The sequence below is a fragment of the Polypterus senegalus genome, chromosome 17 (genome assembly GCF_016835505.1).
Source record: "Polypterus senegalus isolate Bchr_013 chromosome 17, ASM1683550v1, whole genome shotgun sequence".
NCBI classification, from domain to species: Eukaryota; Metazoa; Chordata; class Cladistia; order Polypteriformes; family Polypteridae; genus Polypterus; species Polypterus senegalus.
Window position 1 is genome coordinate 87,376,600 of NC_053170.1, and position 16,622 is coordinate 87,393,221.

General features: G+C 38.7%; 1 protein-coding gene across 1 annotated transcript in view; it reads right to left on the reverse strand.

Annotated features, from left to right (window-relative positions):
• usp43a (ubiquitin specific peptidase 43a) overlaps nt 1-16,622 on the reverse strand; it is a 131,972-nt gene that overhangs the window by 50,069 nt on the left and 65,281 nt on the right. Inside the window, exon 4 of the mRNA XM_039740751.1 lies at nt 8,347-8,439. Within this exon, the coding sequence (XP_039596685.1) occupies nt 8,347-8,439 (93 nt within the window). The remainder of the gene's footprint in view (nt 1-8,346; nt 8,440-16,622) is intronic.

Below are 16,622 nucleotides of genomic sequence, written 5' to 3' on the forward strand. Positions count from 1 at the left end.
TATATATATATATATATATATATATATACATATGTATATACCCGTGTATCGCAGCGGAGAAGTAGTGTGTTAAAAAAGCTATGAAAAAGAAAAAGGGAACATGTTACGTTATTTTTAAAATGACTGTCAATATACTGTACAGTATTCGTTTTGTGAGTGTTACTGAGTGCTGCTGTCATCAAGGATTTGATTATCATTATTTCTTTCAATCAGGTTCGTATTTGTAGGATGTGTTGTGTTCAAGTTACATTCCGTGTTTGTCAATCGTTGTAAAGATGACAGGTTTCATTCATCAAATCGTTTCTTACTGCATCAATAAACAGCTCGTCTTCTTCTTTATCTGAGACCTGACACACTGCATGCACGGTTTTTTTTTACACTTCCTTTAGCGGGACATTGACTTTTTCCACCGTGTGCTTTGTTTCCACAGTAGCTGCATTTATGAATATGCTTGTATGTATCAGACGCTTCATATTTTTTTTGCTGCCTTTTCAATTGTGTAATTCGTTTTTGTTCAGCTCTTTGGAACTGTTGCTTTTTCTGTGCACTGCGTCAGTTCACGTGAGCCGCTCGGTGTACATGCATCAAAGATTCTCAGCTGTGCTGCTGCCATCTCGTGCTATGTCCATGGCTGTATTTAATGTTACCTTAGTCCTGGCACTTAAAACTTTCTCTCGCAGTTTCGCGGAGTTTGTGCCAAACGCCACCCTGACCATCTCATCCTTCTCTCCATAAACACAGTCCTTCACCTGTGAATATTTAGTGGGAGTTTGCTATTGGATTGCCGCTGACGGACGGCCTTATATGGGCAGGCACTAAATTACAAACGCCAGCGGCAGCCTGTCTATGAACTTAATTTAAAGTGTAGGTTTACATCGTGCTTTTTTTCCGAAGTAGCAGAACTCATGAATATGGTTGTATAGGTCACTCGCTCGCTTCTTATTGTTTCGCTGCCTTCTCAATTATATAATGCATGTTTTCTTCAGTGCTTTTTGGGCCTCTTCCTGGTTTTCTACGTACTGCGTGATTACGGGGGAGGCGTGATGATGTCACACGAAACTCCACCCCCACGGGTTTCAAGCTCATCTCCATTACAGTAAATGGAGAAAAACCACTTCCAGTTATGACCATTACGCGTAGAATTTCGATATGAAACCTGCCCAACTTTTGTAAGGAAGCTGTAAGGAATAACCCTACCAAATTTCAGCCTTCTACCTACACGGGAAGTTGGAGAATTAGTGATGAGTCAGTCAGTCAGTCAGTGAGTGAGTCAGTGAGGGCTTTGCCGTTTATTAGTATAGATTAACTATATTTGTGCTTAAAAATCTAAAAAAAAAATATATTTACATATAGTTTGTACGGTCTGGAACGGTTTAATTGTATTTACATACAGTCCTATGGGGGAAATTACTTCGGTTCACGACCAAATCGGTTAACAACCAGAGTTTCGGAACGAATTATGGTCGTAAACCGAGGTTACACTGTATGTGGATTGTAACACGCGGAGAAATAGGACTATTGACCTACTGTATGCAAACGTTAAAGACGCATACAGCGCCACCTCGTGCCTGCGCTTGGGAAAGCAGATCATAACCTGGTTCTGCTTCAGCCTTACAAACTAAGAGTGAGGGAGCTACCTACAGCCACACACTCATTCAGAAAGTGGTCCCCTGAGGCAGAGCAGGTTCCGAGAGAATGCTTTGGAACTATGGACTGGGATATCCTGCAGGGGTCACATAGTGAGAACACTGAGGAGGTTGTTGACTGCACTACTGACTACATCAACTTCTGTATGGACATTGTAGTTCTAGTAAGAACAGTACGCTGCTATGCTAACAACAAGCCATTGATTACAAGTGACATCAAGAGCCTTTTGAACCAGAAGAAAAGGGCTTTTAAAGGTGGTGATCAGCATGAGCTCAAGCACGTGCAAAAGGAACTCCGAGTCCATCTCAGAGCGGTGAAGGAGCAGTACTGGAGAAAGCTGGAGCAGAAGTTGCAGAATAACAGCATGAAGGAAGTGTGGGATGGGATGAAGATCACCACTGGCTACAGCTTGAGGCAGGGTGCCACCATTGAGAGAAACGTAGAGAGAGCAAACCAGATGAACAACTTCTTTAACAGGTTTGACCACCCTAGCCCACTCTCACCTCAGAGTGCCAGCAAAGCAGTGGGTCCAGATGGAGTATCGCCATGACTGCTGAAGGCCTGTGCCTTGGAACTGGGGAGTCCTCTACAGCGCATCTTCAACCAGAGCATGGAACAGGGGAAGAGTCCCAGGCTTTGGAAAACATCTTGCATCACCCCAGTCGCAAAGGTATCACGTCCTAGTGAGCTGAATGACATCCGGCCTGTCTGTCTGACGGCACATGTGATGAAGACCACGGAGCGGCTGCTGCTTCACCTCCTGAGGCCACAGGTCCGCCACGCCCTCAACCCAATGCAGTACGCATACCAGGAGAAGGTGGAAGCGGAAGATGCCATCATCTATATGCTACACTGATCCCTCTTTCACTTGGACAGAGGCAGTGGTGCTGTAAGAATTATGTTTTTGGATTTCTCTAGCACCTTTAACACCATCCAATCTCTGCTCTTTAGGGACAAGCTGACAGAGATGGGAATAGATTCATACCTGGTGGCATGGATCGTGGACTGTTTTCTCGGGAACTGCAGGTCTGACATTGTGGTCAGCAACACAGGAGCGCCGCAGGAGACTGTACTTTCTCCGGTCCTGTTCAGCCTATATACATCGGACTTCCAATACAACTCGGAACCCTGCCACGTGTAAAAGTTTGCAGACGACACTGCTATCGTGGGCTGCATCAGGAGTGGGCAGGAGGAGGAGTATATGAAACTAATCAAGGACTTTATTAAATGGTGCGACTCAAACCACCTACAACTGAACACCATCAAAACCAAGGAGCTGGTGGTGGATTTTAGGAGGCCCAGGCCCAGGCCCCTCATGGACCCCGTGATCAACAGAGGTGACTGTGTGCAGAGGGAGCAGACCTATAAATACTGTACATGGGAGTGCAGCTGGAAGATAAATTGGACTGGTCTGCCAATACTGATGCTCTGTGTAAGAAAGGACAGAGCCAACTATACTTCCTTAGAAGGCTGGCGTCCTTCAACATCTAGCTGCAGATGTTCTATCAGACGGTTGTGGTGAGCGCCCCCATCTACGTGGTGGTGTGCTGGGGAGGCAGCATAAAGAAGAGGGATGCCTCGTGCCTGGACAAACTGGTGAGGAAGGCAGGCTCTACTGTAGACACGGAGCTGGACAGTTTGACATCCGGGGCAGAGCAACGGGCACTGTGCAGGCTCCTGTAAATAATGGAAAATTCACTGCATCCACTGAACAGGATCATCTCCAGACAGAGGAGCAGCTTCAGCGACAGACTGCTGTCACCGTCCTGCTTCACTGACAGACTAAGGAGATCGTATCTCCCCCCACACTACGCCACTCTTAAATTCCACCTGTGTGGGGGGGTAAACGTTATCATACAAAATTATTGTCTGTCTGTTATACCTTCATTGTTATCACTTTTAATATTGTTCTTTATCAGTATGCTGCTGCTGGAGTACGTGAATTTCCCCTTGGGATTAATAAAGTATCTATCTAAATTTTGCATATACTGAAATATGTATTGCGTAAGTATAATTAGAAAATTCGGGATGTCTCCGATCAGATTATACCAGATGAGATTTAAAACACGAAGAGTGAAATTTTAGATTCTGCACCTAAATACTGTACCAAATATAGCAGTCTTCTCCGAAATAGGAAATGCAAGACTGCTAGAAAACAAAACAGAGAAGTTGGAAATACTGGGGAGTACAAAGAAAGAGTAGTTGGAATGTAGTATCATGAGTTTTACAGACATAAGTACATGATTAAATCATGGATTCCAACGTGACTGAGAACGGATTTTAGGCTATGAACTGACAAACTCATCAAAAGTGAGGCAAAGGGAAAGGAAATAGGCCCACTGTGCTTATGAATAACACCAGGTGTCATCCCTTCCATATTTAAGTGAACAAATCTATGGCTTAATAACTGAGATGAATGATATCCTTTTGTGCACATTTTATTTACTGTGAGTTTCCCTATGTCATTTTGTTTACAGTCTACATATCTCTCTCTGCAAAAATGTTGAAATTGCATGCAACCATTCAGTAATCATGAGGCATTAGGCAACACCCCACCATATTCACTGTGGTTTCTTGAGTCTTTAACCTTGTTTTTCTCTCTTCAATTTTACTCGCATTCAGACAGTTTACAAATGGTCCAGTGTCCTTTTCTCTCTTTTACTGCACTGCAGACACGTATACAATCCTACAGCACTCTTGCCACATCACCCCACAGGTAGACTGGACAACAATTTTGTCTTTCACATGCCACAGTATCTGTCAATTTTACATTAACCAGGGGCCACTAAAATAGCAAGGAAAGGGTCACTAGGAATTATTAGAGCTCTGTGGGGAAGTTTTGAGGTTACACACTGTGAGGTGGTCTGTGAACCAGACGATGTGGGAAGAGACAGTTAACAGACTGTGTTACAGGTAACACTGCTTCTCTAACAATAAAACACAAATCATAGTAACAGAGAAGAAATAAAAAGAGCATAAATTAAGAATGAGAGAGGCTAAAGGTATCTAAAGGAAAAAAAAGTGAGGGCAAGTTGGAAACAGGAATGCGCAGAAAGAATGGTTTGAAGAAGATCACGGGCTGTAAACAGTTCAAAAGCCAGGCCATAAAGGTTAAGAATGACAGGAACAATAAGTTAAAGCAATTTCTCAACAGCTTCAAGTCAGTCCTCACAAGATAAAGGAGATTCAAGTGAAACTAAACAGGTCCAAGGCCACTCTGTTACTACTGATAAAGAAGTGGTGAGGAGGACCTGCAGGTACTACTGAATACATCTGGATAACAGTCTGGACTGGGCTATCGAAACTGAGGCTTTGTACAAAGAGGCAAAGTCATCTTTACTTTTTGAGGAAGCTAAGGACTTTTGGAATATACAAGCCTCTGTCTGAAATAATCAGTTAATTGCAGCAAGTGCATATATGAGTATACAGCAGTCTGCTTGGGCAACAGCATTATTACAAATGAGACCTGTAAATTGAAATTAATAAGGAAGGCTGGCTCGGTCTTCCCAGTCATCGTGAGCTCTCTAGAACCAGTCATTGAGAGGACAACACTTAAAATACTAGTTATCATGGACAGCAACACACCCTCTAGCATACCATTCTGACTAAACTGAGGAGCAAATATGGAAGCAGACTTATCCTTATGCACTGCCACAGGCAGCACCAGGTGAGGTATTTTATTTCAGCAATTGCTACACTCCATGAGACCACCTGCTGCCTGGGTGGTTTAGAGGTTTGCCTCTCTGCAGGGTAGTGATTTGTTACCTGCACTTCATATTGAACTGCACTATTTTTAGTTTCACATTCAGTGACAGATGATTACTGCTATGACTTTTGCAGTTTTCTTTTTAACGAAATGGTTTCTTTTTCTTACTAAACTTCCTAATTTAAAAAAGTCAGATTATACCTTGGCTCCAGCCTTTTATTCAACTAAAACAACTGGTGGCTGAGACTCTCTGTGCCCTATCTTAAGGGACTTCATGATTGTGGAGTTTATGCAGAAGGACATCTCTCATTCTGTGTGTATATAAATGTGACATAATGAGAGAGAGGGAAATGTATACTTCATGTTATCAGTCTCTGTCTACACATCATGCACCAAAGAGTTAGGAGAATTTTACGTAGAAGAACCAATTGCACTGATCACGTGTACTGCAAACATTTTGCTTATCCTGCCTTAATTAAAAGTATCATGGGCCTCACAAACTTACTGTATGGATAACTTTTTTAGATGCATTCGCATGTAATGAAAGAATTGCCTATTAATATAGCTATGTCAGTCCATATGATATGATACGACTCACCTCCCTGTGAATCACTTTTGCTCAAATGTGGTACACTTATTCTTCAAAGAAATTTGTTGAGATTTTTCAATTTTCATTCAGATATCTTGAACAGATTACACTCTATAAAGTTTTGGAATTTGAAAAACTCCAATTGGAAATCACTCATGAATCTGTGAACACATCTACCTTAAAACAGAAACATTCCATGCAACGTCCACTACGAACTACTTTACTATATCAATTTTTTTCTTGACAAAGGTTATGCCAACTTGTACATTTTGTATACTTATTTTACTTTTCACCTCAGACAGCTAGCTGCTAATGATAGCAAACAGATCCCCAATACAAGTTAATGAAACACCAGCAGACTAAGTGCACGGGGTAGGAATGTACCATCACTAGCTGTTTTTGCACAAATTGTTTCTGTCCACTTTCTAGATGCTTGATTGCAAATGAAAGAGAACCAGTGTATCACATCTCACATCACCTGATGCTCAAGTCATAACATGTTAAGTTAAATGATCTTCCTAAATGTAAAAGTATATAACGTAAGAAAGGAAAACAAGAGGCTATCTAGACATAAATGACTGACCCTACAGTGTGTAAGTTATTATGCAAAGAGTAAATATTTGCTCTGTGTTTACCTTACACTAAACCGACCTCAAAGCTTCATTACCTACAGATTACAATGATCCACACTACTTCACTGACACCATAATTTACTAGGTTGACTAGACGTTCCGGTGACAGAGAACAGTCCTGATTTCAGACGACGCATCCTCATAAAATAACTGAAAAAAAAATAGTCTCTGTTTTAATAGGCTATCCATCTAATAAGGTTTTCAGTGACAAAAACACTATCTGGCAAAATAAACATTGCCAAAATATATTTAAAACACCACTTACATAACTCCAAGGCTACCCAAGTCTTGAATATAAATTTACAGTACCTATAATGGCACAGACAAAACTCTCAAGGGGGAAATCGCTTCATCTGCAACTTGTGCTAAATTTGAACAGCATTATGTGGAGAACCAAGAAGCAGAGAAAACATGAGAATACCATAATTTTTTGCTTCCAGTTTAACACTATGTGGAATCCTGTGTGTTTACTTGTGAAAATATTTTTCTCATGCCCTTCACTGATGATGACATAATGAAGGCATTAAACAAATGAGGATGGGTTGTATGAGTAGGCATACAGGCTACACAAGTGTCCGGGTTTGGGACTTTGAAATTACTATGGACAGACATGTTCAAGAAAAGGTGGAATTAAATAACAGTGCCTGCATAGCCCTAGAGCAGACCTAAAAGCATACCATTTTCTAACTTGGTTTTCTTGATGATTAACGAAAATGCAATTTAATAATGGTGTTCAACATGTTTTTTGTTTGTTTAATATCTGTGCTATAACCTGACAAATTTATGAAAGTATAACAGATAATATATTGGGGGGGAAAAAAACGAACAATCATGGACTTAAAATACATGTTTTTTTTGTCTGAAGTATATTTAGTATACTATACTATAGAAAAAAAATGAATCTACATTTTTGGTTCAGATGACAACTCTAAATCAAATGAAGAAAATATTTTGGGATGATTGTCTCAAGGGTTTTTCTAATTAGGTGCAACTGTCACACGTATCTGCTTATATGGATTTGATTTCAACATTAATGTTAGTCAAATAAGTAGAATGTCAGATTGCAGTACTGTAACAATTAAGCACAGTATTATTACAGCATACAGCATTATCTTCACCAGAAATGGGATTACTGGCACTGAGATTGAGATACTGGTGTGTCATCTCTTTATAAAAGTACATGGAAAAAATTCAGTCTTGGGCACCAAGTGTACAGTATGCTCCTTAGGTGTCATAAACAAAGTAGACTACATTACAGGTTTTATAACTTGACCGAGCTGCAAATTATCACTTGCTCACTGTCTGCATCCAACACGTTCTTGCATATGTTATTTGTAGAAGATGTCATTAACTTTAAAGTTAGGTGGCAGGCGTTTACACAGGGTCATGTGGGAGGGTTGGCTGCAGCTTGAGGATTTTCCAAGAACCAGATCAATAGCCAAGAATTAATTTAACAAAACAGTAGACTTAGTGAATACAAAACAAGGCTGAAAGAGAAAATATAAAGACAAAGGCTAACTGAGTCAACGGCAAACAGTGACAACTGTTAATTTAAGGTGAATGTCCGTTAGTGGAGAATTAATAATGGTTAACTTATGACAAATAGAAACACATTCAACAGTGTTCTATTAAATGTTAGAGCATTTTAAAATTCTAAATGTTATTTCCAATAATACTTTTTTGAAATAATTTATCAGCATGCTTATACTTATAACAAGGTTAAAAATAGTTTCAGTTCTCACCTGCAGATATGAGAAAGACTACACACATACCTGGTCTGTCGTAAAGGGATGGGCAGCGAGATACACAGGAATGGGTCAAAGGTATTGCTCTGCTTGTGGCAGTGTGGGCAGGTCAAAGAGGATCTGGAAAAGTCAAAAAAAAACAAACAAAAAAAACACTGTCAGAGAATGGGCCACTCTTGGCACAATCAATGAAGCCCAATGTCCAGGGCTCACTAAATGCATACCCCTTGCACACAAGTGTGAAACATGGACCAAATCAAGAACTACACAGTTCTTAACTTCACACAGTTCATTTTGGGATGACAGATTACAAATACGGATAAAATAACTAGAAAGACATGCAGGAATGTATACTAAAGGGCCAGGACACTGACAAAGAATTGCCTACTAAGCAAGGATGAATCTAAATTGAAAAAATAAATTGATAGAGTCAGCTATGAATTCTAAAATTAATGAAAAACTGGTAACACAAAATATCTTTCAAAATGCACTGAACTTGCACATCCCCATGAGACATTTAGTGATTTTGAGAAAAAATGGCTCCATGCCACAATTTGTTACTCAGAAAAGCATTGACGGGGGACTCCCTCCTTACGCCTCCTTTCATAAATTTTGCAGGAATTACTGACTTTTGCTTTATTATTGCCCTTGGAAATTTTAATTAATGGGTTTCTAAAAAACAGTGCTGCATTCATCCCTGCTGTTAAGCAAAATACTGTGATAAAGGCAGCTAAGCATGGCCACAACCATCCTTCTATATAAAAGCGGTTGGGACTGTCCTTCCGTCCCGTGAGTGCTACGCAGGCGCAGAGTTTCAAACACGCCACGTCCATTTTGCAATGCACGATGGGATTTGTAGTTTCGTTTTTCCCAAGTAAAAGATGATTTTCTACTCCAGACTGTGCGATATCTTCTTCTTTCTTACTATATAAAAGCGGTCGGGATTGTCCTTCCGTCCCGTGAGTGGAAAGCGTAGCGGTATTCCGCTCATCACAGACTTACTACTTGCAGCTTGTGGTACGAAGCAACATGTGAGCAGAGTTCTGGTGCTCCCATCGTTCCCTTGCTTTTGTGCGCGATGTGCTTTGAAAATAGACAAAATTATGGTCGCTGGAAATAATGTTGATGGAGTACAAATGCCTCACCGCATAGTAAATATCAGGGGGGTTCAAAAGGGCGACCTCAATATAGAAAAAAAGTTTAAATTTCATCACAAAAATAAACTACGAGTATTAAAGTAATACCACTCAAATGCAATATAACCAAATTAATGAGTTTGTATAAAATACCAAATTGATCTACATATTGAATTGCCTTAAGAAGTGGTCAACTTAAAAGTCGGTCGCCTTAAAAGGCGGGTGAGCCTAGTAGGTTAATAGTTTTCTCGTCAACTCAGATTTTGTAATAGCCTGAATACTTTATGATTGGATTAACCATAGAAAGCACTCCATCATTTAAACAAGACTTCCTAGAAAGGTTGAAAGATAAACCTAGCAATTTTACAGCTTGGTTTACACACAATCAGAACTAATAAAATCCAACTTGGTATGCTATGTCTTGTCTTTGGAAATTGCCATCTGAAGTCTCCTGTAATTTTTGACTGTAGCTTTATTAATACATTTCTTGGATAGCCAGCATGTGTGAAAAGCACTGAAGATTACTTTCAGCAAATTTGGCTCCATGAATTTACATAGTGATTAGCACTTGTTCTGTGTATTACCATTGATTATGTAAAGAAGTACTATTCTTGGTGATCTTTATCATGAATTGCAACAGATATTTAAAGGCGGTTCCAGGACTGGGTCAGTAAGACGTTTGGGGTTTGGCAATTCAAATACAATGCTACAAGTCTGGTAATAGCCATAGATTTCCAGCTGGAGTTTTTGTACGTTTTCAGAGTATATCTGCCTTCAAACATACATTAAAAAAAGTTCCACAGGCATTTATTAAAAAAAACAGCAACATTTATGGATTTCAACTTTTAAAAAACCTATGCATAAAATATTTTATTTTTTTTTAACCGAAAGAGTCCGTAACAGGCTCAGACTTTAAAATGGTTTTAACAAAATCCAAAATGAAGCAAATCATTTCCACATTTTTTGGGAGAAGATGTTTAAATCCATCCAACCATTTATTTTCTGTGCCCATTACATGACTAACAAAATAACTGAAGTCAATGAACCTGAGGTGCCATTTCTGGTTCTCCAGTTTGTTTCAAACAATAGAAGAAACAGAGCTAGACAAAAATATATTCTGCGAGATGACCAACTGTTAGAGCATTTTAAACAAGGCATAATTTTAAACAAAAGGTTTTAGTGAACATTTATATAAAGTGAACAGAACAGAAGAATGCAGACTCCTCTAAAGAGATAAAAAGATATTAGTTCTTAAACTGCATAGTCCCTTATATCGAATTTACTCAGGTCTATCAAATATAACAAAACACCTAAAAGAGGGTTGCAATAACCTATTTAAACATTTTTACCTATCACACTCTGTGTGGTTTAATCTGACTACACATCAAGTGAAAGTCTTGAAATACAAGAACAGTGTGGGAAACCTAATTTGCATTTCTTTCCTACTTTTCATTTATTGGGGGGAAACAAGTTTTGAAGGCAGACAGCAACATGGCTGTACGTAACTCAGAAATAATTTTCTGCTTTAATGAGTCGTTCAAAGAAATATCACATTCAGCCCCGCTACGATGTTGCCTGTCAACTTGCAGAATGAGGCTAGGTTTTTCATCATTTGCTCATACTATCATCTTGCCAGCTAAACCCAGATTTCCCAAAGTGTGAGATAAGAGCTGTTTAGCATACATCACTGCAAATTTTAAACAGTTACTCCCTCTTGTAAAGTAACAAAAAAGCAGTTTGTATTTGGGTGAGAGACATTAGTATGAACATATTTTCACAAAAAACGTAACCATACAACACAAAAAAAAAAAAAAATTCCACCAGGCAACTCAGAATGAAAGACATTTAACATCTTTTAGACCTCAGTTACAGAAGAAAGAAACTATGAATTTCATTCTCAAAAAATGAATGTCAATTACATTACCACCAAGAACTCAGAAATACTAGTTAATGCACTAGTACCAGCTTTGGAAAGAGAGAATATTATATATATATATATATATATATATATATATATATATATATATATATATACACATACACATACACACACACACACATATACATATACACACACACACACACAGTGGTGTGAAAAACTATTTGCCCCCTTCCTGATTTCTTATCCTTTTGCATGTTTGTCACACAAAATGTTTGATCATCAAACACATTTAACCATAAATATAACACAAGTAAACACAAAATGCAGTTTTTAAATGATGGTTTTTATTATTTAGGGAGACAACAAATCCAAACCTTCATGGCCCTGTGTGAAAAAGTAATTGCCCCCTTGTAAAAAAACAACCTAACTGTGGTGTGGTGTATGGTGCCCAGAGGGGACTGGGCGGTCTCGTGGTCTGGAATCCCTACAGATTTTTTTTTTTCCCCAGCTTTTGGAGTTTTTTTTTTTTTTTTTTTTCTGTCCACCCTGGCCATCGGACCTTACTTATTCTATGTTAATTAATGTTGACTTATGTTTATTTTTTATTGTGTCTTCTATTTTTCTATTGATTTTGTAAAGCACTTTGAGCTACATTTTTTTGCATGAAAATGTGCTATATAAATAAATGTTGATTGATTGATTACACCGGAGTTCAATTTCCGTAGCCACCCCCAGGCCTGATTACTGCCACACCTGTTTCAATCAAGAAATCACTTCAATAGGAGCTGCCTGACACAGAGAAGTAGACCAAAAGCACCTCAAAAGCTAGACATCATGCCAAGATCCAAAGAAATTCAGGAACAAATGAGAACAGAAGTCATTGAGATCTATCAGTCTGGTAAAGGTTATAAAGCCATTTCTAAAGCTTTGGGACTCCAGCGAACCAGAATGAGAGCCATTATCCACAAATGGCAAAAACATGGAACAGTGGTGAACTTTCCCAGGAGTGGCCGGCCGACCAAAATTACCCCAAGAGCGCAGAGACGACTCATCCGAGAGGTCACAAAAGACCCCAGGACAACGTCTAAAGAACTGCAGGCCTCACTTGCCTCAATTAAGGTCAGTGTTCACGACTCCACCATAAGAAAGAGACTGGGCAAAAACGGCCTGCATGGCAGATTTCCAAGACGCAAACCACTGTTAAGCAAAAGAACATTAGGCTCGTCTCAATTTTGCTAAGAAACATCTCAATGATTGCCAAGACTTTTGGGAAAATACCTTGTGGACTGATGAGACAAAAGTTGAACTTTTTGGAAGGCAAATGTCCCGTTACATCTGGCGTAAAAGGAACACAGCATTTCAGAAAAAGAACATCATACCAACAGTAAAATATGGTGGTGGTAGTGTGATGGTCTGGGGTTGTTTTGCTGCTTCAGGACCTGGAAGGCTTGCTGTGATAGATGGAACCATGAATTCTACTGTCTACCAAAAAATCCTGAAGGAGAATGTCCGGCCATCTGTTCGTCAACTCAAGCTGAAGCGATCTTGGGTGCTGCAACAGGACAATGACCCAAAACACACCAGCAAATCCACCTCTGAATGGCTGAAGAAAAACAAAATGAAGACTTTGGAGTGGCCTAGTCAAAGTCCTGACCTGAATCCAATTGAGATGCTATGGCATGACCTTAAAAAGGCGGTTCATGCTAGAAAACCCTCAAATAAAGCTGAATTACAACAATTCTGCAAAGATAAGTGGGCCAACTTTCCTCCAGAGCGCTGTAAAACACTCATTGCAAGTTATCGCAAACGCTTGATTGCAGTTATTGCTGCTAAGGGTGGCCCAACCAGTTATTAGGTTCAGGGGGCAATTACTTTTTACACAGGGCCATGTAGGTTTGGATTTTTTTTTCTCCCTAAATAATAAAAACCATCATTTAAAAACTGCATTTTGTGTTTACTTGTGTTATATTTGACAAATGGTTAAATGTGTTTGATGATCAGAAACATTTTGTGTGACAAACATGCAAAAGAATAAGAAATCAAGAAGGGGGCAAATAGTTTTTCACACCACAGTATTTACAGAAAAGGCAATCAAGAAAGTTAAGCTAATGGGAAAAATAAACATAGAAATTTCACCGGATCAACTTTTTCACACACGCATACGTTGGGATGGCAAGACTGAGGCACTGGTTAACAATTAAGCAGACGCATATTAAATATATCTGTAATGGCATATTACACAGTGGTTGCTTGGAAACAGAAGCCTGAACTTAATCTGCAGTTAATTTGTATTACAATTAGCTTGGATTTTTTGTTCTAATGCATGCCAAAAGTTAAAATAAAAGGGTTATTTGAATGAGAGAGTGGACTACAATTAAATACAACCAGTAAGCTGCTGGTGTGCCTTGCTATCAATTTCAGTTCAATGGATAAGTGGAGTGTGGATGAAATGAATAGAGATGAAAGTGGACTCCCGATGAAACCAACTTGTCATTGTATGCAATAGTCAACCCCCCCATAAAAGAAAAGAAAAAATAAAATATAACCTAGAGGAGTAAAAGATAACAATGAAGGTATGCTTTTGCTTCAAACAACAATTTTAGCCATGTGCCACCCCAGCTCCCAATTTTTATAAAATTCATCTAAGCTCTCTACTCATTTTCAGTTTTTCAACACAGCAGTACAGATTGCTATCCAATATCACGATTATTTTATGTCTATTTAGTGGGGGAGTTGGGGGAGGCGTATTACTTAGTTTCTAGGGAGAGGTCTCTCACCATTTCCTCATCTGAAGCACAATGAAGTAATACTGCATTCCTTTACAAAATATGCATTGTTTATAATAAGATTGAAAGATTAAAGCAGTAATTCACTAGAGAGAAACAAGAATCATAGTCACTGATGTGAAATGCTCTTCGCAGTAAGCCAATTATGAGAATCTGGGCAAGCAAAGTGAGTAAATGTTGTAGAGCATCTCAAAAGCGGTTAACTAAAAGTAATTAATATTGGTGTCACTTTTGCAGCTATAATCAGAATTGTTTTAGTGAAACAACCAATCACCTCCTAAAGGCATTAATCATATCTGAGTGCATACAAAAGGTCAACATGGAGTTTTTATAAAAGCCAAATGTTGCAGCCTAGCACCGTAACATTTTTCTAGGGCTACTAATTTCAGTTGGGCTCACTGACATCTCTACATCAGCATGCCATAAATGTAGTGGAAAAATACTAGAGAATCTCAGGATTTCCAAAGAGTAACTGCAAAATAATTATAGTCTGAACTGAATAAGGTTCAAGTGACCAGTTATTAAGCTGTAAAAGCCCAGCATCAGCTGTAAGTTTACTGCCTACAGTATTAAATCAATACATCATATATTAAAAACAAAAATAAGTTTTGCAAGCCGCAACTATAGATATCGCAGCATAAACTGCTGTGTTCCTAGAGAACATTTCTAACTCTTCCAAGACAGCATCCATCATTATGAATGTTACGCCAACTTCCCAGCCCTACTAAACCATGTAATTGTGTAAATCCTGCACCACTGAAATTTGTAATTCCAAAAAAACAAGTCCACTTCCACCACTTGATGATACTGGTCACTTTCAAAAAGGACCCTTTCCTTAATCCCTGCATCAACCCACCCTCGTCTCAGACTACACTTGATTTGAAATGTTGTACATTATAGAACCCTAAACCCAGGAGCATTATTCCAGTTTCCATGAAACCGTGCAAAACTTGTCTGTAATTCACATGGTATATATTTTGCACTTGTGACCAACTTTACAGTGTGGTACATGGTGCTTGATTTCAAATCATAATCGGCTAGGGTCCCAGTCATAATGACTTTGGAACACTTATACTGCTACACTATCACAGTAAGGATGCCTCTACAAAATTTGAGTGTGTAAAAAAAAAACTGAGTGAATAAGATAGAGGCAGACCATTTGATATTCATGTGGGGTGGTGGTGTTCCAGACATATTTGTATGGAAGATAATTGCATTGATGTGAGAGCAATAAAATGTTGGGAAACCTCCACCTTAGTATATTAAAAAAAAAAAAAAAAAAAAAAGGAATAACTATCTGTGTGTCCATCTGGTTGCTATATCCCCATCATTCCAAGAGATGGCGCATCACAAACATTTCAAATGTGCCAGCTGTTTGTATGGCAAATGCAATGCATTATTTTATTATTACATATTAACAAAATATATTCCAATAGATGTTACCACTGAGGTATGAATTGATTAGTGACATTTCAATAAATCTTAGACAGGAAGCACAGCTAGTGGTTTCAGAATACTGCAAGCTTGCCAAAAAGCACAATGCTAATCACAGGTACGAGCTCTGAGCACTTATTAAAAAAAAAAAAGAGTACAAATTCACAGCTATAATTCCTTAACAGAAAGCAAATGCATAATCATTTAAATTAATGGTTTTCACCATCTAGGCACAAATTGTCTTGGAACATAGAACACAATCTTGATGACAGAATACATTAATTACTTGTGGTTTGCAATTAAAGGTCCTGGATATTCACAGTATCTCAATGTCCACATCTTCCCATTTAATATCAAATATCAGGGCCGCTTGTCCACACTACCGCATTCCCCAACTCCCACCCAAGCCTGAGCGCATTTTGTTTTATATTTAAATAAAAGGACACACTGCCACAGATTTTTGTTCGGATCCAATATGAGAGCTTGGATAATATTACTATACTCTAACCAAGATGCCCCCATTCATGTAAAGCAATTTAAATTCCGACCACAGCATATTGGAACACAGAACCAGACAGGGATGTTTAAAAATGCCAACAATGCTATCAAACCTATAGATGTCCGTCTTTGACAAAAGTCCTAACATTTCTGTTCATGCGGTATGCAGAACCTTTCAAACAATTACAGAATCAAAATAAGTTTAGATTATCAGTTGGTTGCAGAAGAGTTGGAATTTAAGAGCTCTGGCTATCTGAAATGAGAATCTGTCAAGTCCTTTACCAAAGAATTTTTGGCGTTTAAACGTCATTGCTTGCTAATAAAATCTGTTTTCATTACCAGACCAAGATTTTCTGAAAACAGCAAAGATTTAAATTAATGTGTGCAAACAACAGATCAACTCCATCTTCAAAGTGGCAATGCTTCTTCAATTTGCTTTTTAGTAACATCCTATATCTAGGAAAAGATGCTAGCCCACCAAAGTGTACCAATGTGGTCAAAAACACAAAAGATAAATGTCAAAGATGCTTGTTGAAGGCAGATATGTTTATGGCCAGTGCAACAATA